Raw genomic sequence first — 25931 nt, 5'->3', positions numbered from 1 at the left:
ACACATTTGGGGGAAAAAGGATCTTTATACTAGGATATTAACTTGTCTTTTGGATGAAAAATTAATGAAAATTTTGGCTGTGAAGAGCCTGGGAGTTTTTTGTATGATAACACAGGAATACTGAAATGCCTCCAGTTACTCTGGGTTGCTGTGCAGTCACTCTCCAACTGAAAGACAGTAATATTTCGGTTGCTGTACTGCTTTCGGGGTTGAAAATTGCTTCAACTGTAGTTGAAAGTGTGAAAAAGTGAGTGGTCAGCAGCTTGGCTGACCATGTGCAGCTGACAGTGCTGGAGCTCTTTGAGGATGCAGGCAGCAGAAATCAGTATTTTCCAGGGGCTGACTGCCCAAAGTCTGTGTTGCACTGAGAGTGCTCACATCAGTGTTTTCTCAGTCCTTTTTCCTTTCTGTGTCCAAAATTTGGTGTTTCAGATGAGATGCATCTGTCATGGATAGGCACATTTCCCCCCCAAGGTTAACTTAATACCCTTTGGTCGAGAGGAACCCAAATAATTTTGGGGTTATCACAGGTATCTCTGCACTGGGTGTTTTGTGGGAGTGGTGTCACTGCTGGGTGAAGCCATTACCACGCTGTCAACACTTCTGAGGGATCCAGCGTCACATGGCAAGGCTGGCAAGGAGGAACACTGGAGAGACCGTGACATGGGTGGGCTGGTGACAAGTGGCTGGGGCAGAATTTGAAGCCAGTGGCATGAGCAGGCTTGTGACAAGCGGCTCTGGAGGTGGCAAGCCTCATTCAACAGGGAATCGAGGGCAGTAGTGGATACCCTGGGACAGCTTTGCCCCAAGCTCCTGCCTTCATGGGTGATTGCAGAGCATCAATCCCCAAATCCGCTCCACTTTTCAAAGCTTTTAAGCTCCCTGGGCTTTACTATGCTCAAAGGCAGCTGCATGAAAGAATATTTTCCCTTTGTAAACAGATGCAGCGACCTGCTTAGCATCGATCCTGTGAGGCAGGGCTTCAAATTCAATTTGTTTCCATCGTATCTGTGAATAGTTCAGTAAAATGATTTTTGAGAATAAAAGTGTATTGACAGTGATTATAGCTGATAAATATAATTTTAAATATAAGATGAGGCTTATGATCATTGAATTGTTCACCTGAGGGATGCAAAACATGTACGGTAAACAGTACTTTTCTAAGACATCACTTAAAGCTCTGACCTTTATTTTTCATGCGATGACTCCAATTTCCATCTCTTTTTCAAGGGAGGAAGCCCTGAAAAAGTCATGGAGTGGAGCTGATGATCCCTAAACCTGCAATTTATGTGACTGTTGTAATCTCTGCACAACCATAACTGATGAATATGCATCACATCATTTCTATGCATGGCAGAAAGTAACCTACTTCTGTCCCCTAACAAGTTGTGGTAGGTCTGGCTGCATATTCCTGAGATTCTGTGCCTCCAGTGGGGCGGTGGGATTTCAGGGAGGGTGGGGACACCATGGGAAAGCCCTGAGTCCAGACCTGGTCTGTAGGTTAAGACCATATCTATCCATGGATGTCAGTGTGCTGATCTCTTCCTGCCCCCTCTTGAGACCCACTTAAGACCCACACCTCACCACTTGGGGCACAGTGAGGCAGCAACCTTCCGAGGGCGGCTGGGAGGATGGTGGCCACCCCAGAGGTGGCCCTGGATTAACATCTTGATGCCAAAGCCGCAGAGATGTGATAGACAAGGAAGAGTGGCCAAGTGACACTCTAATGAGTGCTAATGGGAGGTAGGAATTAAATCCTGCCGACTCATTAGCAAGGGAAGAGGTGCCATCTGCTATGGCTGGCAGGCTCCCTGCCACAATTTGTGGAGGGGGGGCTATTGCTTCTGTGGGGTTGTGGGGAGGCAAGACCCCTGCCTGGGAGGGCCATGCTGCTCTGTGTGTGACAGACAGGAGCCAGTGCTGGGGAGTATTGTGTGTGAGAGCTTCCTTTGCCCAGATGGGGTCTGCCTTGGCACAAGGAAGAGTCCCTGTGCACTCTCATTTTGTCCATGGGCTGTCCCCCAGCCCTTTCCAGCCTGGCCAATAAGGCAGCAGGAGCGGTAGCAGAACTGGCAAGAGGATGAGCTTTGATCCTGCCAAAGAAGGCTGATGGCCTTTCTGTGAGTGCCCCCGACCTGGACTCTCCCCTCCCAGCCTGCTGGCTGTGACACAAGGATGCTGGCTGGGCTCTCCAGGCATAGCCAATGACCTGCAGGTCCTGACTGACCCCAAGCCCTTCAGGACTGAGAGATTTGGGGCTGCACGCCAGGCAGTGGAGCTTCAAGAGCTGTGACTATCACTGGGGAGCACTGCATGTGAGATACTTCTCCTGGATGGAGGAGAAGTTGCCTAGGGTCTCCTCGTTTGTCTCTGGTCCTCCCAGCCCCTCTCAATGCAGCCTGCAAGGCAGCAGAACCTGCAGCAGGACCAGTTTTGGTCCTTCCCAAGGAACATGACCATCAGACCCATCCCACCATGCTCATGCACAGCTGAGGACAGGAGTCAGACTCATGCTACTGTGTCTGTTGTCCTCTCAAATCTGGAGCTGAGCCAGGAGACAAGCAGCAAGCACAGAGCAGGAAAAAGGCTGGACTTGAAGCTGTGTACCTTTCTGGAGCAGTGCAGTGGTTCATGGAGAGTTTGCTCTGGCTGCTGCCCAAATTCCTGCAGGGGTGACTGGCCCCAGGGTCCACGATGCCTGGCTAAGCCGGAGCAGGTGGCACGTCAGCGTCCCTGCAAGGCTGACTCATGCCCTGGGCTGCATCCCCTGCCCACTCAGTGCCTGGTGATTATCATGGCAGTGCTTCCTCTGCTCTGTCTGCAGAGGGGCTGCTGCCTCAGCCTGAGGCACCAGGCACCTCTGCCCTTGCTGTTCCAAAATTTGTCCTGCTCTTCCCCCCACTCCCGTGGAGCGCAGCTGAGCCTCACTCCCCTGAGAGTCTGAGCAATGTAGACCTGACCCAGGGAGAGAAGCCCCTGCAGAGCTGGGGTCTGCCTGCTCCCTGGGATCTCTGCATGGCTGCAAAACCCCTTGAGGCTGGACAGTGTAGGTGGCACTGGACTGGAGGGACTGGAACTGTCATTGTGGGTCACATGGAGTAGTTAATGTGCTCAGCAAAAAAGGGGCAGTACCTGCCAGAGCTGCTTGGCATGAGCAGATGCAAATGGGAAGTTGAGAAGCATAAAGCTGTGAATGCTTCTGGGAAATACGCATGGCTGACCACAGCAATGATGATGATGAAGAGATACTGCAAAAACACATACTCATCTTCTAAATTTATTTCTCAAAAGAAAGAAAATGCTGTTATGCAAGATGCAGAAAGGAAAGCAATGTCTGTATTCAGTGTTTGGGAAAAAGTAAGGAGGACTGTGAAATATTTTTCAGTTTATCAGGCCCTATAGGGGATGCTAGAAGACATACACCAAGGGCAAATATTTCAAAAGTAGCTGCCTACATAAATTGTACCCAAGAGCCCTGTAAAATGAGCTTAGGGATCTTAACTGCAATAGTCTTTATTTCTTTTACAACTGGAATTTCCCTGGTGCTCCCAGGAGGTGCTGGAGCTGACAGACCTCTACTGGATATCTCTCTGCTCAGGCATCCATGTTCCCTGAAGCACAGAACATCCTTCATGTGAGTCATGCCCACAGAGATGACACTGCTCTTACTACAACGTCTTGAAAGAAGACTGGCTGCTTCCTCTTTCTGGGAAAAGCAGGAGCAGAGTAGAGCAAAGAAAATGAAAATCCCACATGAGGTTTTAAAGGGTGATAGGAACACATCCCATGGGAAGGGGACCCCTTTGTCTGGCTCTCCACTTCTGCCTCCTCCATTCTTGTGATGAGAAGTTTGTGGACAGAGATCACTTCTCCCTTGGGATGGGTCTACCCTGTGTCTTGCTGCTGGGAGACAGCAACTCTTTTTGGTGTGCATGGATTTTAATGGGGCTTCTCTGTTCTGTAGCCCTTTGCAGGTTTGACCACAAATCTGCAGAATTGTCCCCTACAACGAAAACATCCTAATGGTGCTTAACTGCTGCTTCTCGCCAATTTGCTTCAAAAACAGGTCTCCAGAACAACTTCCAACTTACTTTATCAATTCCACAGCTTTTTACAGCCATTTCTACCATTATCCTGTGCTATGAAAGGTATTCCAGGTACCCTAGAAAATGCAGTGGAGGTGGGAGTCCCTGTGAAAGTTTGGAGATGCCCTGAGTTGGGGAGAACGAGGTGGCTCAGGACAGTAGGCACAAGCAGCCATCTGTGAGGAAGTGACACCTGCCAGGATATTCCTCCAGGACCAGCTCTGGACCTGATGACGTTCAGCATGATGGGAAATGAATATTAAATGATTGTAGATGAAATCTGCAGGCACAAGGAGACAAGCAAGAAGCTAAAATGCTGCAAGGACTGGGCATCTACACAGCCACCAGTGAGACCTGGGGCAGTGAGAAGCTCATCTGATAGCTCCCTCAGGCTGGAGGAGAATGTAGCCTGCAGCTGCTTCATTCCCTTAGACATCCAAAGAGGCAGGAAACCTGGTTCTCTTCTGAATCTGTTGTCTGCAAAAGGCCTCCTCCACTGCTTTGCCCTATGAATTTTTGGGCAACACAGAAATACGGAGCTGCAGTTATGCTGGGCATCACTCACAGGTTCTTTGAACACACAAAAGTTGACCATCATTTTGAGGCTGCCAGAACAATAGTTTTGGCAACACTACTGAGCTGCTAAAAGGCAGAAGGTCTCAACTATTTCGTGCTGATCTCAGGAAGTGATTGCTCTCCCTTGCTGACCTCTCATGATGCCACGTCTGAGTAATGTGTTCAGATTCCAGCTTGCTCAGTACAGGAGAAACATTGATAAACTGAAATGAGTTCAGCAGAAGCCACTAAAATGGCTTGGCCTGGATCTCCTGCCCTAAAGAGAAGCTGGGGAGCTGGGCTGGTCCACCTGTGAGAAAAGATGTTTTGGGGGAGACCCAAGAGCAGCTCCCCAGCATCTGTGGGTGGATTATTGAGAAAATGGAGCCAAATGTTCAATGGAGGGGAACAGTGAGGGACATGAGAGAGAGTGATCTGACTTGTATCACAGGAAAATTACCCCCATGGGTACAGTCATGAGCTTGAGGAGGGCCCTGGAGAGCTGGAAGGATCTCCAGCTCAGATGATGTCAGGATGTTAGATGATGGTCATCCTGTGCAGCCTGGTCCAACCACAGTGATTCTGTGATTCCCTGATCCCACTGCTCCCCCTGTTCGGTATGGAAGGTTGGATTTGAGTCTTTCTTTGGTCTGTGAGTTTCTGAGATGGATTTGCCAGTCTGTGAAGGTGTAGGAAGGAGACTGGGGAGGTCAGCAACTGAAAGTGGTCTGTGCAGCATGACCCTGAAGGAGAGGTAGGGAAAAGCTGGAATCTTGGTGGGAGGACAGCCTGCTCTACCACCAGTCCCTGAGACTGGAGGAGAATTGCCCTTGGCAAGGACCTACTTGGAGTGCAAGACTCTTGGAACTGGTGGAGAAAAGCAGGACCAAACAGCATAAGGAGTCAGACAAGCTGGATAAGAAATAAAGCAAATTTCCATCATACCCTTCTGGATTTGGACTCATCCAGCATGCTCTTCTGCCAGCTCCAAAGGAGATGGGAGAGGAGAAATTAATGGAGCTGCTTGGAAAGCACTTGCAAATGCTTTGGCCTCATGCAGAGAGCTGTGGGACAAGGCTGTGAGAGTGATGTGGGGCTCAGGGTCCTGAGCAGGGCTGGGGGCTGACTTGCTTGGGTGCTGGCAGCCAGAACTACCTTCTAGGGGAAAAAGCAGTGGGATGCTGACGTCTGCATCAGGAATGGAGAGGGGCGTGAGGTTACGCCTACGCCTCAGAGGAAGGAGGTTGTAAATCAGGAATGGTGGGGTGCACAGGGCAAGGAAGATGTCTGGGCTGTCTCAGCATCTGGTGGGACCCGTGTTCATTGGTGATTAATGGAGGAACTGCCGTGTCTGGATGAGGTGATTAAATGTGCACAACAAAGCCACCAGGCACGGCGGCCAGCTGGCAGGGAGAGCCTTGGGCCGAGCTCTCTCATCCCTGGATGGAGTGGCCACATTCCCCCATCCCTCGAGGATGGTCCTTGGCTCTGCTCACCCCCATGCACTTAGCTTGGCATTAGCTGGCCTGGCTCAGAGGCCAGAGCATGCAGACAATCTGCCAGCACATGTAGGGATGTTACAGTGGTGCCACTGCATCCTGAGCATCACTTCAGGGCACCACCACCACTCTGCAGTAACAAAAGAGGAGGAATCAATGCAAGAGAGCCTTCTGAAGCTACAGGTGATCCCTGGTTTCTTGGCTGAGAGACCAGGGGCTGCAGCTATGGAGAAACCAGCAGGAAAAAGGGAAAAACAGGAAGGCCACTGAAGTTTGTCTCTTCCCAAGAGCCGCAAAGGTCACGAAGTTGGGAAGTCGTGTCTGTGTGCTCTCCACCGTCTACTTTTATTCTTGCTTACCCCTCATCCATGGACAGTTAGTAACCCAAAAAACTACTCTGTCTGATCATGTCCCTGTGATTCTCTGGGATGATTTTGTCCTCCCAGCTAGCAAGAAGCTGTCATCTACCTTTCCATGGCACAGGGAGAGAGCATTCTTCAGTGTTGTGGGTTCCCAGTTGTCCCCTGGCTATTTTGGGGTCCTCAGTGGCTCCTCTAGCAGCTTTCCTGACTCGAAAACCCATGTTTTTCAACTTTTACCCATATGGCTTTCAGGAACATTCTTACTTAAAAAGAAAAAGAAAACAAGAAAAATAGAAAAAAAAACAATTGCAAGGACTTTTAATGTTTTTTCCTCTGATTGTGTTCTTTGGTTTAATTAATTAAGCTGTTTGTCTCAAAATCTCCCCTCTAAATCTGATCTATGTTTCTGGTTGAACTGACCATGTTTTGAGTCCAAGTTGTTCTGTTTGTATTACCGGCAAAACTTTGGGTTCTCATGCCTGGAAGACATCACACTGGGAACAGCTGGACAAGCTGGGGAGGGGATGGGATCTTCTGTATCTGACACAGATGGGGCACTCAGGGTCCTTGCATCTGGGTCATCAAGATCTCTGGTCACCTTGTGCCCTGCCAAAATCTGGCTGTGCTCAGCCTGAGCTTCGTGTGTGGCAACAGCACAAGCACTGCCTGTTGCTGGCCTTCACGTCTACCCACGGGCAGGCAGGGGAGGTCCTGGCATGGCTGCAATCAAGGCCAAATGTAAATTCCCCCAGCCTTGTGTTGTGCTGGCCTTGGGGAGAGTGAGGGGGCTGGTGGCAGGGACAGGAAGGAGGGAAGGACAGACCTCCCCTTTCGACATGCCTGGAGCTTGTCTGGCTTGTTCGGGTCCCTGCGCTGGCAGGAAATGGGTTGTGAGCTCTGCTCCTGCTCTGGTGTCAGTACATCAGCCACTCTGTGTCCCCAAAGCACATGGGCATCAGGGCAGAGCATTTTATCCCACTGTCACACTCTTTCAGGCAAACTGCCCTAATAAATGTCTCCCTCGCCCCAAAAACAGCAATACCAGGGGACCTTCTGCACCGTGCTGGGGGAAGACATCACATTTCAACAACAAGCCCCTCTTACAGGAGCACCTATCTCCTCTCACCCTTGTGTCTGTTTCTCAGGACTCAGGGCTCACGTTTCTCTGCTGTTCATGCTATTCTGTAGTCCATCAGGAACCCCAGATGGCTGCACTCCCTTCTTTCTGCGTGCAATCACAGCGAGGCCAGCTGCGAGCTGCTTGCTCTATGGAGTGACTAAAGTACAGATGATCTGGGGATCCAGAGTGAACTCTCGAGCTTGTTGAATAGAGAGAGGACAGCCTGTTTTCTTTGACAGGGACAGAGGCTTTGACTCAGAGGGAGGCTGCAGAAGCTGCAGCACACAGCTGGACAGATGCAGGATGGCTTCTCCGTGGTGTTGGCTTGGGCTCTTTGGGCCACAAAGGTTTGAAGAAGGCTCCTAATCGAATAATGAACAGCTCCAGGCAGCATCTACTGCTTCCAGGCACAAGGACAGGGCAACCAGTCTGGAAGGACTGTGATGGAGGCTCCTCTCTGCCCTGCTAGCTCCACTGAGCCCTGCAGGATGGTGGGCTGCCCCATCCCTGAGGGGTGAGTGTGCTAATGTGCTTGGGAGGATGGAGGGGACAGCTAGGCAGAGTGCTGGGGGGACACTGGGGCTTCTGGGGAGATGTGTTATGGACATTAATCCATTCTGACAGCTCTGGCCACCTTTCCCCCAGCCTTGCTGTCTCCCTTTGAGGGGGATGTGCCTGCTCACCCTATGGTTTGCAGTGTCCCCAGGCTGGTGGCTAACGTGCCTGAGTTAGCACCGAGCCTTTCCTGGGAATTCCCTTCACAGATGCCACAGTGTTTATTAGCCCATGTGCTTTTGTGCCCGAGTATGACTGCAAAAGCTGCTTGCAGAAACAGGCTGTAAATGTTTGCAAACCTTCCAGGCTGGGTCTTTGCCTTAATCTCTGTGATTAGCTCAAATGGAAAGGAACAGCTGGGCAGCTGGCGAGCCGGAGAAGTGGGACAAACATATGTGAGATCCAAAGCTTCCCAGAAATTGCAGTGTAGAGTTTAGTGCCTCGGGACTGGAAGGACAGCTCTTTATGGGGGCATCCTTGGAGTGGGAGAAGGGGGCAGGTAGTGTGTTTGCCCAGCAGATGTTCTGGCACCCATGGAGGGGCAAGAGAGCCCTGGCTGGGAAGTGAGGACAGAAGAAGGTGTGGGCACCACATCTCCCCTTGTTTCTTGTTTGTCAGGGCTTCTGCTTGAATGGGTTAAATGGGTTGGTATTTAAAGCTGGAGGAGACCAATGGGCTCCTCAGTCTTAGCCCTGCACAGGGCAGATCACAGAGCACTGTGATGGCTTTGGGGCACAAGGTGTCGCTGCCTCCATGGAGACCCACAAGGGTCTGATTCCCCAGTGGGCTTGGGGTGGGCCTGGGCTGCAGGTCTAGAAGCTGAAACCTTCTGCAGTCATGTCTTTTTGGCAAGCCTAAGGCCACTCTGGAGTGTCTCACAGTCCAGGGACTATGGTGGAGGTGGATGAACCCATCAGTGTTTCAGGGAGGCCCTTAAAGGGAGATTTGGGGGTACAATGCCAGAGACAGCCTGCATTCACGTGAGAAAAGCTCTTCTAACACCCCACATCACTTTCTTTAGCATACATAAAATGTTTACTTCAGCAAAACATGATGAGGACAGGCATCAGCCGAGTCTCAGGACAGCGGGAATTTCCAGAAGATTTAGAAGATGTTATGCCAGTGCTTGACAGGGGTACAGGGGTTACTAGAAAGATGTTGCACGTGTCTGGTGAGGCAAGTGCCTCACCCAAGCTGTCTCTGGAAATCAAAACTTTTTAAATAAGACAGAGTTTTTGTCTGGAAGTCTCTGTGTGACCCAGCAGATCCCAAGGCAGATAACATCAAGTGGGAAGGGAGAACAACTTGACCTCCAAGAGCTGCTTGGATGTTTGGAGCATTACCCTTATCTTTGAAGAGCTATTGCCAAAGTGACTGTGTGCGATCTCAGCTGGACACTCAACTCAGGCTCATTATTCCTAAGAAATACTTCATTTTTTAGTTCCCTGTGATATGTGGGCAATTGGAAATTTCATTAGTTTCCAGGAAAATCTATTATCCCAGGCAGAGAGAAACTAACATCATGGGGATGGAAGGTGAAAAGGCACTTCATGAGAGACTGGGAGGAGATTGGATTAGTGTCATGGGTTTGATGGTGGTGTGTTGGGGTCCTGCTGGGGTCCCCTGAACAGAGTTCACTTTCATGAGAAGCTGGAGACAGGCAGAGGTGGGAGGTTGGACATCTCTCTGTACCAGCCTCCCTCTTTTGAGAGTGAAGTGTCTTGTGTGTTTTCAAGCACCTTTGCACTTGTGCTCCAAATCCTGCTCCCCAAATCTGACCAATCTTTACATGTGCTGGCACTGTTCTGGCACAGGGTGAGGCAGCTGAGGTGGTCACACACCTTCTGCAGCAGCAGGGAGGGAGTCTCTCATGCCAGGTGTGTTCAGGGTACCCTGTCAGACTGGGGTGTGGCTGTGCTGGGGGTTTCATCTTCATTTCCTTGTCCTGAGTGCTGTCACCCCTCTGGCAAGGCCAGATGTGGTGCTGCTGTGGTCCTGCTGTTTGGAAGGGGAGACATGGGTAGCGCTCCAAAGGAAATGATGCTGCCAAAAAAGCATGTTTCCTGATTCTGAAGGCATGAGACAACTGGGGAGGGAGGGAGGGGTGCTCCTGATCTGGAGCTCTAAACCCCAGGAGGGGTGCTCCTGATCTGGAGCTCTAAACCCCACAACACTGGCAGTATCAGAGACAGCCATGCCCTCTGTCCATGCCCATCCAGAAGCAGCAGAAGATGTTCTGAACTCTTCTCCTTGCCTCTTCTGTTCTGGATTTTCTCTCCAACACTGAGTTTCCATCTCTGGCCACGAAGCTTTGGCTGTTGTAACATGGAGGGATGCTACATTGTGCAGTGAGGAGGGAAGACAAGTTCGGTTTCCCAGGATTTTAGTGCAAATGTCCTTACTCTGGGCAGCTGGCATGCAAGGGGAACAGGCTCTGGGCTTGCAGGACTCCTTGGCAGTCCTGCTTCCAGAGGTGGGAGCACAGGGTGAATTCAGAGAGAGCAGGAACATCCCCAAAGCTTTTGACACTGCAGTGGTACACAGCCCTCTGTTGCTAGTGTGTACATCTTCCCGCTCTCCCTCCAGGGAGGCTGTTTTGCAATGCTGGCAACTCTCACAGAGACCTTCAGCACTGGAACAGAGCCCTGCGCAGATGGGAATTAGGGCCATGGCCCTTGTGATCTTCCTAGGAGCACAAAATTCCCGTCCTGATTACAACCACAATCAGTTACTGGTGGCATACATGGGGCATAGTCTGGTCTGAATCTCATCTTGGCAACCTTGAGCTCCTCCAGACTCCTGAAACTTGTAGGGTCTGCTCTGCAACCACGCTGTTGGGGCAAGACCCATAGGGGGAGGCAGGAACAGGACCCCGTTCCTAAGATGTGGAGTTGGACCTTCAGTGCAGAGTGCAGGACCCCTTGGGCTTGTTCAGAGATACCCAACAGCTGGGCCACCAGAGACAGACCAGGAATGCACAGGAATGTCCCTCTGCCCAGTAGGAACACCCCACAACAGCCCTGGGTGTGCTGAGATCAGCTCAATGACCCTCAGCAAAGGGGAAAGGGCCCCGTGTGTCACTCTGAGCTGCTTGCTAAGGGGAGGCAGAGGAGGAGAGGCACCCACCAGCCCACAGGGGAAGCACTGAGCCAGCCAGAAGCTGAGCTCTGGACTTTGGTGGGTGGCTGCTGGCAGTGTGTGATGCTCCAGCAGCAGTGTGAGGGGATGGAAATTCCCTTTGGAGCTGGGGATAACACAAGTGGCTGTTTACAGCAAGAGAAGAACTGTAGGGCCAGAAGCTGGGTGACCTCCTGACAGCGTCTGCCTGCCAAGGTTCTGGAGACACATGACAAGGACGGAGACAGAACACACCAGTCCATCAGGACAGAGCTGTGGGAAATACCAGACAGGCCAAAGCAGATTTCTCTTTCGTCTTTCCAGTTTAGAGAGGAAAGATTTGGGCTCTTCTTCGGAAGAGACGGCAGCTTCCTCACCATCTTCTAGGTAAGATCCTCTTTCCAGGACAACTTTGTCCTGTGGAGTGAGAAGTTGCTCATGATTTGGGAGCACAGGGGTACAATGGACATTTGTGTCAGGTTCATCCTGAGCTCTGACCTGATGGCACCACCTGAGGAGCCTCGGGCTTTCTGGGGATTTAGAAATATATTCCCATCTCCACAAATGACACCAGCTCTCCTTCCCTGGGAAAGCTGTGTCCTAGCTGCCTTTTGTAGGATTTCCTTGTGACATACTAGGCAAAGTTTTACCTGATGTTTCTTCTTCTGTGGAGGGTTTGTCATGGAAACTGAGTGTTGCACCCATGAGAGAGCTCATAATCACAGTTACTGTGGGGAGTTTGACTATTTGCCATGGCCAAACAGAGTGAGGGAGACCTGCTTACAGCTCTCTGGCCTGGCCCTGCAGCTTCAACATGGCAAATGGGCTTGATGAATATTGTCATGGGCCAAATCTATGGTGTCTGAGCGCCTATGAAGGCAGCACACCAGTCTCCTACCCCATCAGAGACATCTATTAAAGCTTCCCCAGTGCCACAGACAGAGGTTCTTGCTTGGATATGAGCACAGAATCATGGAGTGGTTTGGATTGGAAGGGACTTTAAGGATCATGTCACTCCAAACACCCTCCCTCACAGGCAGGGACACCTTCCCCTTCACCAAGTTTCTTAGAGCCCTCTCCAACCTGGCCTTGAAACTGCCAGGGATTAGGCATCCATAACTTCTCTGGGCAACCTGTGCCACTGCCTCACCACCCTCTTCCTAATATCTAACCTAAACCTGCTCTCTTTCAGTTTGAAGCCACTCTCCCTTGTTCTGTCACTACATGCTCTTGTCTCCATCTTCCTTGTAGGCTCCCTTCAGGTACTGGAAGCCCACAATTCTTTGGAGTCCTCTCTTTGGCAGGCTGAACAATCCCAGCTCTTTCCTCATAACAGAGATTCTCCATCTCTCTGATCATCTTTGTGTCTCCCCTCTGGGCTCACTCCAGCAGGTCCCTGTCCCTCCTGTGCAGGACCCCAGCTCTGGGTGCAGTGCTCCAGGTGGGTCTCAGCAGAGCAGAGCAGAGGGGCAGAATCCCCTCCCTGCCCTGCTGCCCACGGGGCTCTGGATGCAGCCCAGGACACGTTTCATGCCCAGCCTGTACTGCCCAGCTGATCTGACCCAGGTGCAGCACCTGCACTTGGCCTTGTTAAACCTCATGATGTTCCCTTGGGCCACTTCTAGAGCTTGTCCAGGTCTTTCTGGATGTCACCCCATCCTTCAACTGTGTCCCTCCTCATCCTTTTTGCAATGCCTTATCCTTTTTTTTTTCCTGAAAGGTTGACTCCAAAGGGTGATGTCAGCAGTCCCTCCTGATGCTTGTGTGCAGAAGGGCACATCAACTCCAATGCCTTGTTTGTGATTCCCCAGTGGCTGTGGCAGACACACATTTTATAAATACAGGTTATTTTGGCCACTGAAATTATTGATACTGAACATACTGATGGACAGCAGGGCTCTCTGGGCTGTGCTTACAGAAGAGGAATGGACTTGATCGATTATGTTGATGATAGCTCCTGGCCTGCGGTCGGACAGGCTGAACCCAACCATTGCTCCCATCCTTCATATCTATCAAATTAAATCTCCCTGACTGTTGTACTTTGACCTCAGTGGCAGAAGAAGGTTGGTCTTGCAGTTCGTGCTTACTTGAGGCTTCCACAGCATCATGGGCATAGTTGGAATGGGAAGCATTAACCATGGAAGGAAAGGTATTCATGTGACATATGGCAGATGTTGTCTGGTATAAAGACCTTTTTGGCACCCAAGTGCCAAAGTGTTTGAGATAATGACAGATTTGATTGGAGTGTGTTAGACTGAATTTATATCTGTACTGTTATTTAGCTGTCAGTTGGCTGAGCTCCCATGCTTGCCATGGGGCTTGCTTGCCTGATACTGGAGTATCATATATATACTGGAGATATATATACACACACACACATATACATATATAGTGGACCCTGGTGCTTCTCAGTGGCTGCTTTCAGATTTAGCAGTTTGTTGCAGTGCTGTGCAGCTTGTCACCTTCCTGTGCTGTGCCTGGGAACATTCTGATAACATCCATGCCAGTGGGCTCGGGCTGGCAGATGGCCACTGCTGTTCCTGTGCTGCTGCACTGGGCAGGCACTAACTCTAGTGTGACCTGTAGATGGAATCCCTGGAGTGTGGATGTGGTGCACCCCAAGGTGTCTGTGACCATGGTGCAGCATAAATAATTACCTGTTACCATAAATATCTGCACATCACAGTAGGCTCTCCCCTAAAGGGATTGTGGCCCACAGATGAGTTCAGGAGCAAAGAGAGGGATTCATCACAGTGTTACGCCCTGACAGACCAGGAGTGGAAATTGCATTGTGGCAACCTGGAATTTGAATTGCATGTGGGGCAAATTTCTGCATCAGGAACTCCTGAACCAATGGAGGATGAGCCTTGCAAGAAGCAGTGCAAGTGCAGCAGGGACCCCATCTGAGCCTGCTTTGGTGCCCACTAACTCCATCCAACACACTCCCTCTCCTGCCCCAGTGACCCCTATAACAGACAGAGCCCAAAGTCATGGGCTAAGTTAATTCAATGGTCACTTGTAGATTTTTTTATCCAGATGGTCAATAGGCTAAGGGTTGATGCATGTTTATAAATCAAAGGATGGGAAAGGGGAGAAGAGAAAGTTTAAAGAAGAGGTATTGGATGGTGTGGGATGTGAAATGGTACAAATAAGGGGTGAAGACAGCACTGGTTTTGTCCACGAAAGGGTAAATTTTCTTCACAATAGCTCATATGCTGCTGTGTTTTACATTTGTGATCAAAACCAGTGTTGATAATACAGGGATGTTTTTGTTATTGCTGAACAGTGTTTGCATAGTCTCAATGCCTTTCTTATAATTTGGGAGTGCATTGAGGAGTAGGGAGTGGACACAGCTGGGACAGCTGACCCCAACAGATCAAAGGTGTACCCCAATGCTGTTGTGGTCAGCAATAAAATGTGGGGGAAAGAAAGAGGAAAGGCGGAGTTACAGCATTTGTCTTTCCAAACAGCCACCACATGGGATGAAGTATTTACTTCATCAGCATGATGAACGCTTTCCTGGAAGTGGTAAACACCTGCCGCCTGATGGGATGAAGTGAATTAATTCCTTGTATTGTTTTTCTTGTGCACACAGCTTTTGCTTTACCTATTAAATCTTCTTTTATCTCATGCCATGAGTTTTCTGACTTTTACCCTGCTCATTCTCTCCTCCACTCCACTTGGCAGGGAGTGACTGAGCCATATGTTTAGCTGCTTACTGGAGTTAACCTGCAACAGCTCATCAACTTATTTTAAGCTCAGGCTGTGTTACCCCATGGCTGTGAGTTCCTAGAATCACAGAATGGCTTGGGTTGGAAGGGGGCTTTAAAGATCATCTCGTTCCAATCCCCCTTCCACTTGCACTGGACCAGACTGCTCAGACACCCACGCAAGCTGGTCTTGGACACCTCCAGGGATGAGACATTCACAACTTCGCTGGGCAACCCAGTGCCTCACCACCCTCACAGTAAAGTTTTTTTTCCAGTATCTTATCTAAACGTATTCTCTTTCCATGTTAAGTCATTGTCTCTTGTCCCCACTTGCTAGTGGGACATGCTTTGCCCAACTCAGCCTTGAACCTAAGAACAGGAAGAGATGCAAACAGGCAGAACAGTTTTTGTGTCTGAAAACTCATGGGGAGATTTCGATCTGGTTGCATCTCCCTACTGCATGGAGAGTGAGACCCAAGAGAATGGGATAGACCACATCTGTCTCTGTATCCTGAGGGGCTTCAGGGACTGTGGTATTTGTGTAAGGGATCTGCTGTTGCATGGGAGGTAGCTGCAGGCAATGGAGAGAGCAGCATGGAATTATACAGTCACAGAATAATTTGGGTTGGAAAACACCCTTAGGATCATCTCATTCCAACCCCTTTGACATGGGCAGGGACAGCTCCCAGTAGGCCAGGTTGCTCAGAGCCTCATCCAATCTGGCCTAGAGCATTGCCAGGGATGGGGCATCCACAGCTTTTCTGCGCAACCTGTCCTGAGGATGCTGTCCCTGTCTAGTGCTAAATACCAACTGTGCCAACTGGTCTCACAAACCTCTTTATTGCCTTTATAACTTTGCCTTGGGGTACCATGTGGGAGTTTATCATGCTGGCAACTATCACAGAGGTCTTCAGTCTTTGAGCAGAGTCCTGCACAGCTGGAAATTGGGGCAGCCCTCATGGTGTTTTTGGTGGGGAATTTCCCCTTTGCGCCTGTGACCACAGACAGAAGTTCTGAAGGACATGGAACAGGGCCTGCCCTTATTCTCAGTTTGGCAGCCATGACCCCACTCTGCAGCAAGCAAGGTCTGCCCTGCTGCCAAGGCACTGGGATGCAGCCTGTCAGTGGGTTTGATGGTATGTCTATCCTTTGACCTGCTGCCCAAGCCAGACACTCAAAGACAATCTCTCCAGCTGTCTGGGTGACTTTTCTGGAGCTGCCATTGCAAGATCTGTGGGGCCTTGGCAGGCAGCTGCAGCCAGGAGGTGTCACAGCTCCTGGGCCCGCAGCTCTTCCCTTGCTGTAAACAGATGCTTGCCTGACCCCCATCTCCAAGGAGAATTTCCAGCCCCTCGCACTATTCCCAGCCCCTCATACACTGCCTGCAGCCACCTGTGGAACCACAGATGCAGGCTGGCCTCGAGCAGTGTCCCAGCTCCAAACAAGGTTTTTCCCCATGTTTAGGCATGTGTCCTCTGCATCCTCTTGGACACACTCATCTGATGATGGCCAGGTTTGTCACAATGCCAATCTTCACTCCCTTGTGTCTGGGTCAGTCCCTGCTCAATGTGAGCCTGGGAAGAGGTTGCTCTGCATCGTGCAGGTCTCCTGGGCGGTGCAGGGTGTCCCCTCTGCATAAATTGTGTTTGGCTGGTGCCAAAATGACCCTCAAGTCACTCCTCATCTCTTCTAGTGCTAACCTCGTGGCAGAGCTGGCTGTAGCCAAGTTCTGAAGGCTCTGTTGTTCTGCCCTACTGCTCTGAATCACTCTTCAGTGATGTACAATGACCAGTTATAATGAAGTTTGTAGTATGTAACTTTTAACTATATCTGTGCAGGAAGAGAATTGTCCCACGCAGAGCCCCCCTATCCACTTCCCTCGCTTCCAGCAGCTGTTTCCTTTCCATGCAGGTTGCTGGGAACAACTTGGCCAACTACTATTCAGGTGCCCTCCTGACAATGGTGGTCCTTGATGCCAAGTCCCGATGCTCATGGCCCATGAAATGGGCGAGGAACACGATGGGTCTCTGCCTGGTGTTGGTGCCTGTCACCTGCTCCCACTGTGGGGTTTAATCTCCTTTTTCTTTGCTTTCTCTTTGCTGTTTGCCTTTTCTACTGCTGCCTGGGCATTTGGCAGCTGCTTCCTTGGCTGGGGTATCTGGCTGGGCCACCACAAGGAGCAGAACCCTTCTCTGGTGTTTTCCAGTCTTGGCTGAAGCATATCTAGTTCCTAGTTTAGGGCTCACTGTTATGTCTTCTGCAAAATCTCCAGAGCCTTCTCCATGTTGTGCTTCATTTCCCTTTGGCTGTCTCTGATTCCTCCATGCACAGAGCCCCCGCCAGCCCCACTGATGAACTCACTGAATGTGTCAGATGCTGTTTCCTCTGGTTCAAGCTCCCAGGGGCGTGAGCTCGTGCCAGAAGCGTGGGGCAGAGCGGGCTGCCGGGCGTCTGCAGCGAGGCTCTGCCGGGTGTCAAAGTCTGTCATCCCAAGAGAGAAGGAGCAGTTTCCTCTCCAGAAACACTCAGACAGCTTTTTTTTCCCAGCAGCTTCTCAAGTCTCTGTGAATTCACGCTCCAGAACGATGCCTTCGCATGAAGTGCATCCATCCCAGATAATGCCTGTCCAACCCACCCATCTCCCACCACCCAGAGCTCCATCTCGGCTGGCACACGCCATGCCCTGCTTTGGGAGCTGCTGCTTGCTTTGCTGTGAGAGGATTTATGACTTGTTACAGCTCCACTTTCAGAGAAGGCTGGGTTGGCGCCAGTAGTTTCCACTGAGTTTTACGCTTCCATACGAGGACCCGTGGGATTTCTGGATGGAGTATTGATGTACTTCCCGTATTGATGGAAGAGAGAGGGTTGTGCCTGTGGTTGGTGCAAGGGATGAGGACTAGATGACAGGGACACTGTTTTGGAGGATTGCGCAAACAACAATTGAACGTCTCTTCCTCCCACTCTCTGCCTTGTCCCCTTTCTGACACAATTCTTGGCCATCCCATGGAGGTCTCCACCATGCTACAGAGGGACAGGCTCTGAACCATCTCCCCTATATTTTCTGGTGGAATAGTGGACACTCACAACTGCCACAGTCCAAAGGATCCCATGTGCCTTGATCGGGGGGCTGAGAAGTGAGCAATGCTGACCATGTGTTTCCATAGGGACACAAAACTTGCTCAGTGCCTTGATTTTGGTCTCAGTAAGCACTGTGTGCGGCACTGCACATCCTGCAGAGGATTCCATGGGGAGAGAGCACTGTTCCAGGGTGCACCATCTGCTCAGGTCTCTCTCATCCCGTTCACTTTGTCACTGAACATTTTCAGTGTCCTGCTTTAACCCTGAGCCACCACGCAGTCATGCTAGCAACCAAAGGGTTAACCAGGCTGGGAAATCAAGTTTCCATGGGAGAAACGAAGAGTGTGTGTGGGGCAAACTTTTCAAGGCTGAAGACCCTCTCCCAGCCCAGCTGGCTTCAGCACCCGTGCGCTCCCGAGGAGCTGTTTCCTTGTCCTTCTCAGCATGTTGTGCTTATCCTGCTTTTCCCATCCCCTCGTGAAGGCCAGGGCAGTGCAGCAGCCAGCAGGCAGCCTGCCCAGCTCGTGTGTCGCCGGCTTCCAGCAATTCTTCCCCGCATCCCAAGGAACGTTTCGCTGTTTGACATTTCTATACGTTTGTGCCTGGCAGCCTGCTCCCCTTCCCAGACACAGGGGTTTTCCACGCTGGGCTTTGCAAACTACCTCTGCACTGGGTCCTGGGAATCAGGACCTCTGCAGGAAGGAATTTGCTGGTCAGTGGGTTAAGCTGAGCTGTGCGACCCTGTTCCTGTCACCAGTGACTGTAACTTGGAGGCAGCATCTACAAGGATTTGGAAATTCCCATTGGTTAGTCCCTCTTGATGCCTATAGTTTGAGGGACCTCTGCTCCCAGCCCTGAGCTGCCTGGGAAGCAGACCCTGCAGTCTGGTTGAGTGGGACAGAGCTGGAAGTTTCTCCAGGGCTGATGGCCAGCCCAGGTGCCAACGAGCAGAGTCTGAGTGCTTAGGACAATGAATCTCCTGGCAATATGGATTGAGATGTTAGGAAACTGTGATGCCAGATACCAGGGAACTAATTCACAGATTAACTCTAGGCCCTGGAGCTCTGGTGCTTTGATGCAGGGTGCAGACTTGGGAAGCATTTGGGATGGAGGCTTGAGAGAGCCCCTACAAGCTGCCACTGTGGTTTTACCGCCTGGGAAAGGTTCACGAGCAAGGCAGTGAAATGACCTTTGCTATGGTCCCACAGTTTCTGTGCACTCTGTGTATGGGGACACCACAGTCTGCCTAGGACACCCTCCCCTCTCCATACACTGTGGAGGCTCCTCCACCACAGGGATGCAAAGGGCTGGAGCTGGGCTGCCCGAGCATGGGGGTAGCTGGAAGCATCATCGTGCAAAGCCTTGTTGCAATGGCTCTGTACAGTGTCAGACACACACCCTGTGGTCAGGGAGGGATTCTCTGCACCCTCAGAGAATCAGGGGGCATCCTGCCTGGCTGTGTATCCCTCCCTGTGCCTGCCTCCATCCTGTACCCATGAACTATGGAAAAAGCCCAGCTGAATGAGGAACGGGTTATGCACAAGAAATTCTGCCTGGCCAGCTGCTGGAGGCTGCTGGTGTGTGAGACCCCTAAAAGCCTTGTTTTCACCCCTTCTCCCCGCCTGTCAGTTCCTCTGTATCCCAAAAGTTTGGTCATTCCTGCAAACAGGGATGCTCACTCATTTCTCACTGTCAGAAGCTCCTTTCTTCCTCCTTGGGCTGGGGGAGCAGGTGACAGAGTAAGGCACATCCAGAGGAAGGAGTGAAGGGGGATGGATGTTCTGAGGGAAGGGAGGCAGGAGGGGAGGCAGGGCATGGATCCCCACACTGATTTCCAAGGGGCCCTGCTGCTCCAGCATGCAGATGCATCTGCAATTGCCAAGTAGCCCTTTCCCTCCTGGGACCTCTCCAGACACCTTCCCTGGAAAATGAGGAGTCTGCTCATCCAGATGCTTTGTTAAAGGTGCAAGTCACAGCAACAGGGAATTGCCAAAGACGATGCCTTTGGGAAGGGAAACACGTGCCCTGCCCCTGTTCAGCAGCTCAGACCGTGTTTGGGGTTGGCCTCTGGCCAGAGGTTGCTGCTGCGGTGTCTTCAAAACACTCAGAGAGCCAGGGACTTTCCAGGAGCTTGCTGCTATAGTGGGACATAGACTGGGCAAGGAAGGATCCGGGGCTCTGTGCTGGGACTGCAGAGCTCACCTGGGCTCCTCTGTGAGCACCCAGGCACTGCTGTCTGGGGAGGTAAGGGCTGGAACAGCACTAAGTACCAGCATGGCTCTCCTTTTTCTGATCCTGGTCTGGATGTCACCAATGCTTTGGGATTAGGGGCGTGGGTGACAGCACACAGGATGCCTCCAGGGACTCATTCCCCATGCTGCCAAGTACCCTGAGGAGATACACCTGCAAACAACCTGCTACTGCCTGTGTCCCATGCCTGCTGCTTGCCCCAGGCTCTGCTGCCTGACTCCACAGCAGCCTCTGTGTTGCAGAAATGTGTGGGGACACACGGATACTCCCCTGAATGGGATCTCCATGCATGAGTGATGGGGTAAACTCCAGGAGTGCAGCCCTGGCACACTGCCCCAGGCAGTCCCAGAGGAATGCTGGTCTCCTGGCCCAAGAGAGGGCTGCTGGCTGTTGTTGGTGATCCATGACTCCAGTACTGCCTTCTCCCTGGGGAACAAGAGGGTGGGCACCTTATACAGCCCTGCTTTCCGCAGCAGCTGGGACTTTGGTCTTCTCTGGGGTTACTCATTGTCCTGGATGAGTATTTATCAGGGTCATTATCAGGAACTGATGGAAAGTCCTGGTGTTACAGCCCAGCTCTCAGGCAGCAGGGCCCTTGAAGGAGTTTGAACCTCACTATCATTGGTTAGACCCCACAAGGGCTGCCCAGTTCCACTGGGGCTCCCAGGATACAGCTGGCCTTGAGCATTGGGACCGGAGCTATCCGAGGAGCTGGAGGCCAGGGTGAGTGAAGAGGGGCTGTTAGCAGTGGGTGGTGAAGGATGGCAAGGGGGACTTTTTGCTGGTGGGGATTGTTCAGGGAGGCTGGAGTGATGCTGGTGCATCATCTTTTCTCAGAGGGGCTCTGGAGCAGGGTGAGAGGCAGCAACATTAACACATCACACAAAAGTTCCAATTAAATGGTGGGGGAAATGTTTTAAATTTGGGGATGTATCAAACACTGGAACAGGTTGCCCAAAGCAGTTGCGAACCCACCATCATTGGTCTCTTCCAGACCATGCTCTGGTGATTGCCTGAAAAATGTCTGACCATTCTCTCCCCACAGCAGGACTGGTGTCACAATAGTTGCTCACAGTTTGGTTCAGTAATAATGGCCATCTCTTTGGACAGTTTTTGTCACCACAGGAATTCCTGGGTTCACTTCTACATAGTCCCCATCGGTCCAGCTACGTCCAGCTGCACAGGGTCATGTCATGCTGCTGTGGGCTGTCACATCCTTGTCAGCACATTCCTTCAGCTAGTCAAGGTCTCCACACACACTCAGCTCCCCACAATTTGGTATCAGCAGCAAAATATGATGGACTGTGCTGTTTTCCCCAGCCCCACTGCAGTCTGGCCCTCACACATCCCAGCCCTACAGCTGTATCCAGCTCTGTTCAGCTGGGGTTGTCCCAAAGGCAGCCAGACATGGGTGGGGGCTCGGGGTAGGGGGCATGGGCTCACCCTGAGCCACTTCTCACCTATTATTTGTGATGGTGGTTTGGCTTGGAAGCAAATCACAAAGTGGGGGACCAAAACAGGTTGATACCTTCATTTCTTTAAAGGCTTGGCCACCTTCCAGGATCTCTTTCATGGGAGTAGACACTCGACCCTCTGAGAGCAGGTAGTGGCAGGTTGTGAGGCTGTGTAGGAAACCGGAGCCCCCAAACTCATCTAGCTGTGATGGGAGCTGTATCTGCAGCATGTCCCCCACCTGGCACCCCACGCTGTGATGGGCAGCTGGGAACAAGACAGGACGTGTCTGTAAAGGGGGGCTTGCAGCTTACAGGAATCCCCCACCCTCTACTTCTGCATCGCCCAGCCCTTGGTGGGCTGCCTGCCAGGCTGTCCGAAAATGAAAGCAAGGAATCCAGAGATAAATAGGAGCAGCCTCAAGCACGAGGCAGCAGTGCGTGTTCTGCTCCCAAGCCTTGTCCTGCTCCCAAGCCTTGTCCTGCTCAGTGCCCGTGGCAGCACCATGGCTCTCCGTCCCTTCCTGCTGCTGCTGCTGCTGCTGGCTGCCACCCTCCTCATCAGCCAGGCTCAAGGTGAGGGCGAGGGGCTCCTGCTGGGATGGGGCAGGGTGTGTGGGGTCAGTGGGGTCTGTGCAGGGTGCTGGGTGGTGAGGGTGGTGTTTGTGGTGTGTTGGTGCGTGGGGTTTGGGGGTGTGTGTAGGGCTCTGTGTGTGTGTGTAGGGCTCTGTGTGTGTGTGTAGGGCTCTGTGTGTGTGTGTAGGGCTCTGTGTGTGTGCCTGTGGCATTGGATTTTGGTGCTTGCCCAGCTTGGGAGTGTGTCTGTGTGCATGTGGCTGGTGGGGCAGCAGTACCACAAGCTGAAAAGAATAGGAGGAGAACAAGGTTCAGTCCCTTTTCAAGGAGCTCGTCTCTGCCTCAGTGTCCCCTCCACCGCTCTCAGATGTGGTGTCCCATATTCCTGGGGCCAGGTCTGACCTGTAGCTGGGCACTGGGGTTGAGAGCTTCCAACCCCACGTGCTGGCCAGGATCACCCCGACCCGCGACACCAAGCAAGCCCTGTGCTGTCAGCTGCATTCTGGGCTGAAGGTGTCCTGACTCATGGATGATCCCAAATCCCACATCCCCTCCTTGTTCACAGGCATTGGAAGCTCAGCCTCGGACTGCTGCCTGAAGCACAGCCGGAGAGCCATCCCCAGCAGCGTGGTGACATCCTACCGCATCCAGGGACCCGAGTCGGGATGTTTGCTTCCTGCTGTTGTGTGAGTACCCTGTGGCAGCCAGGACTGTTTGGAACAGTTTGGCTCAGACAAACCTTCCCCTGTCCTCCCGCTTCTCCCCCCGCCGAAAATCTTTCTGCCGCTCCCCCAGGTTCACCACCAAGAAGAAGAGGAAAATCTGTGCCTCTCCCACTGACAACGCTGTCCAGAAGTTGATGCAGAACCTGGACAAGAAGGCCAAGAACGGCAAGAACATCATGAATAGGCTGACCCAGCGTCCCAGGGGCAAACCCAGGAAGCAGAGGCGGCAGCGGGTCTAAGTCAGGCCTGAAGAGGTAGGTGTGGGGGGTCAGTAGAGTGAGGGTGCTGCATCCTATTCTAGATCCTTCTGTGTGGGAGGGTGGGCGTTCTGCTCCTGGGGCAAAGCCTGGGAGAGCTGTCAGAGCCATGGCTGGAGCGCAGAGACACTTAGGGAACAACTCTCTCCTGGTTCGTGCTAGCCTTGAAATTAAATTTGTTTCTGGAGCTGCTGGGATAAGGCAATGCTTGGGGATGGGCAGGGCAGGTCACACTAGGGAATGCCCCCAGCTGGGATGGATGATCTGGCTGACACCCTCTCCATCTCACCCCCTCCTCCTTGCCTTTGCTAGGACGGATGCCTTCCCACTGGTGACTGACCCACGGCCTGGCAATGGCAATGGATGTACACAAACCACACACCCACCCACCCGCCAGCCCCAGGGCGGGGATGGGGCAGCTGAGGAGGATTCCCTCTGCCCCACAACCTCTTTGTTGCTGCTATGCCTGACACAGAGATCCCCCAGCACCTGCAGTGCCTGGGTGCTCTCAGCAAAGCAGGCACCCAGGTCCTCACTTGTCCCACGGCCAAATAAGTGGGGACCTGGGCGTGGGAGCTGAGCCATGGCCTCTAGAGGGAAGTGGACAGGCTTCCCACTGAAGGGGAGTTATTTAGCCTAGCAGAATGGATGCTTTTCCTATGACTTTTTTTGGGGGATATTATACATTTGTATTTATATTTGAAAACAGTGCTTTCATTCAGTCTTCCTGAAAGGCTTTACTTCTGTCTCCTTGTGCTTCACAAAGTAGCCTTTATGCTGCAGGCTAGATTTTCTGGAAGATTTCTCTTATTTTTCTACCAAATAAACCATGGCAGAATTTTATTTTCCTCTCATCTCTTTGCTCCTTCTTGCCTTGTAAGGCTGTGGGGAACCAGGTAGATCCCAAATCCTGTGGTCCTACTTGAGCTGCTTGCTGGGTGCTTCTTTGCAGAGCAATTAATAGCACCGGAGTTGGAAAGTTTTGGGGTAACAGTGCTAACAGTGTGTCTCTGTGTCTGGATTATTTTAATCTTTCATGTTTTATGGCGCACTGTTGCATTGTAGTTTGGATAAAGATAGTCATAATTTGTCCCTTTGCTTTTTAGTTTTCTTTTTTAGGTACAACATTTCCATGAAATAAGAACTAATTGTTCAATTTAGTGGAATTACACCCTTTTAGCTCCCCTGGCTACAAAATTGCAATGAAATCAGAACAAATTGTTCAGTTTAGTGGAATTTTACCCTTTTCTTTCCCCTGGCTTTGCTTGTGTTAGGGTTTCAGACATTATTAAGACAAATGCTTAGTTTCCTGGGAAAAAAAGCATCAGCAACTCTCTTATACTTATTTACGAAATCTGAAAAGCCCACATAGTGAGAAACACGAGAGGCTATAAAGGTGGGGCAAGAGAAGATTTTGTAAAATTAATTGTAGACATCCTGCAGCCATTTGAGAGGAATTCTATCCCAAAGCTTTAGTGAGAGAAGTCACTAAGTGGAGGACACCTTCAGGTGAGACTGGGAGGTGGGACAGACTCTTGGGACAGGGCTGAGGGAAAAGCGGCATCTCCCTGTGCTTGTGACCTGCTCTCCTTGGCATGCTGCGAAGGAGCAAATTAAACAGCCGTACTAGAGCTACGCTGCTATCTGCTTAGAGATTTTGAACGTGGACTTTGGTCAGTAAAGGTCTATTAAGTCATATAAATGCAATAATAGGATTTGCAGAGCTTAACAGTATCAGCACGGGCCGTGTGTTTGTTGGAGTAAAGCTTGTAGCTGAGTGTTTCTACCAAGTACCTATCTGGCTTGACTGCTTTATTAAGAGGGCATTTAGGTCTATAATTCTGAGGCTGTGTAAAGTAACTGTGAAGTCCAAGATACTGGCCCTGAGCGTGGGACAGATGCCGAGCTGTCTCCTTGCTGCTGCCTCCTCCACATTGAACAGGCGGCCGTCTGCCAGAGCAGCTTTTGGACAGGACGTGTAGCAATAAAGTGTATTCTTTATAACCAAACTCACTTGTTCTGGCTGTTGTGATGGGTTTTGGTGGGGTGGGAAGGGGCTGTATGGCAAGGTGCTCTTCTGCCTCACTCACCATCATCCCCTGGGTCCGAGCTTTTGCAGTGCTCCCGTGCGAGGCATCCCGGGGTGCTCGGGAGCACAGGGGAGCAATCAAGTTCCCTCTCTTGTAGCTGTGCTGGTGAACAAGGTCGAGACACCCTGGTTGCTCATCTGTCCCCTGTGAGGGTTCTCAGGTGAACATGGGCACAACACTGGTTTGGACACAGCATCTTTGCTTACGGCAGAGCCTGTCCCTGTGGCTCCGACCCATCCTGTGCACTGCTTGTTCAAACGAGGGGCTCTGTGCGCCTTGCTGCTGTGGGATAACAGCAATAAAACAGGTCGTTAACGGGACTGTGCTCTGGACTGGGCTTTGCTGGGAGCCTGGGAACTGACACCTCCACACAATGGATCAGGCAGGGGAGCTGTGGGAGAGCTGGAGGCAGCCCTGTGTTTGATGGGAACACACTGTGTCTAGTGGCCTCTGATGAACTCCTTGTGCTGGTTGTGGTGTCAGGAGATTGTGAAATGGTTG

General features: G+C 51.4%; 1 protein-coding gene across 6 annotated transcripts in view; it reads left to right on the top strand.

Annotated features, from left to right (window-relative positions):
* Window positions 1-25931, top strand: part of LOC117010897 (C-C motif chemokine 21-like) — a 37690-nt gene that overhangs the window by 5265 nt on the left and 6494 nt on the right. The window contains exons 1-5 of one of the 6 annotated variants that reach the window (XM_033085973.2): window positions 20902-21054; window positions 22093-22358; window positions 22924-23044; window positions 23154-23337; window positions 23653-25312. In XM_033085973.2, coding sequence (XP_032941864.1) covers window positions 22166-22358; window positions 22924-23044; window positions 23154-23322 — 483 coding nt within the window. In that variant the 5' untranslated portion in view covers window positions 20902-21054; window positions 22093-22165 and the 3' untranslated portion in view covers window positions 23323-23337; window positions 23653-25312. Of the gene's footprint in view, window positions 1-15715; window positions 22359-22923; window positions 23045-23153; window positions 23338-23652; window positions 25313-25931 lie in introns of those variants that run through there. The other 5 variants (XM_033085972.1, XM_033085971.1, XM_033085970.1 and 2 more) reach the window with 5 other exon arrangements.

Source organism: Catharus ustulatus, chromosome Z, assembly GCF_009819885.2.
Source record: "Catharus ustulatus isolate bCatUst1 chromosome Z, bCatUst1.pri.v2, whole genome shotgun sequence".
Classification (NCBI taxonomy): domain Eukaryota; kingdom Metazoa; phylum Chordata; class Aves; order Passeriformes; family Turdidae; genus Catharus; species Catharus ustulatus.
Note: the sequence above shows the minus strand (reverse complement) of the source record. Positions and strands in the feature narration are given on the sequence as shown.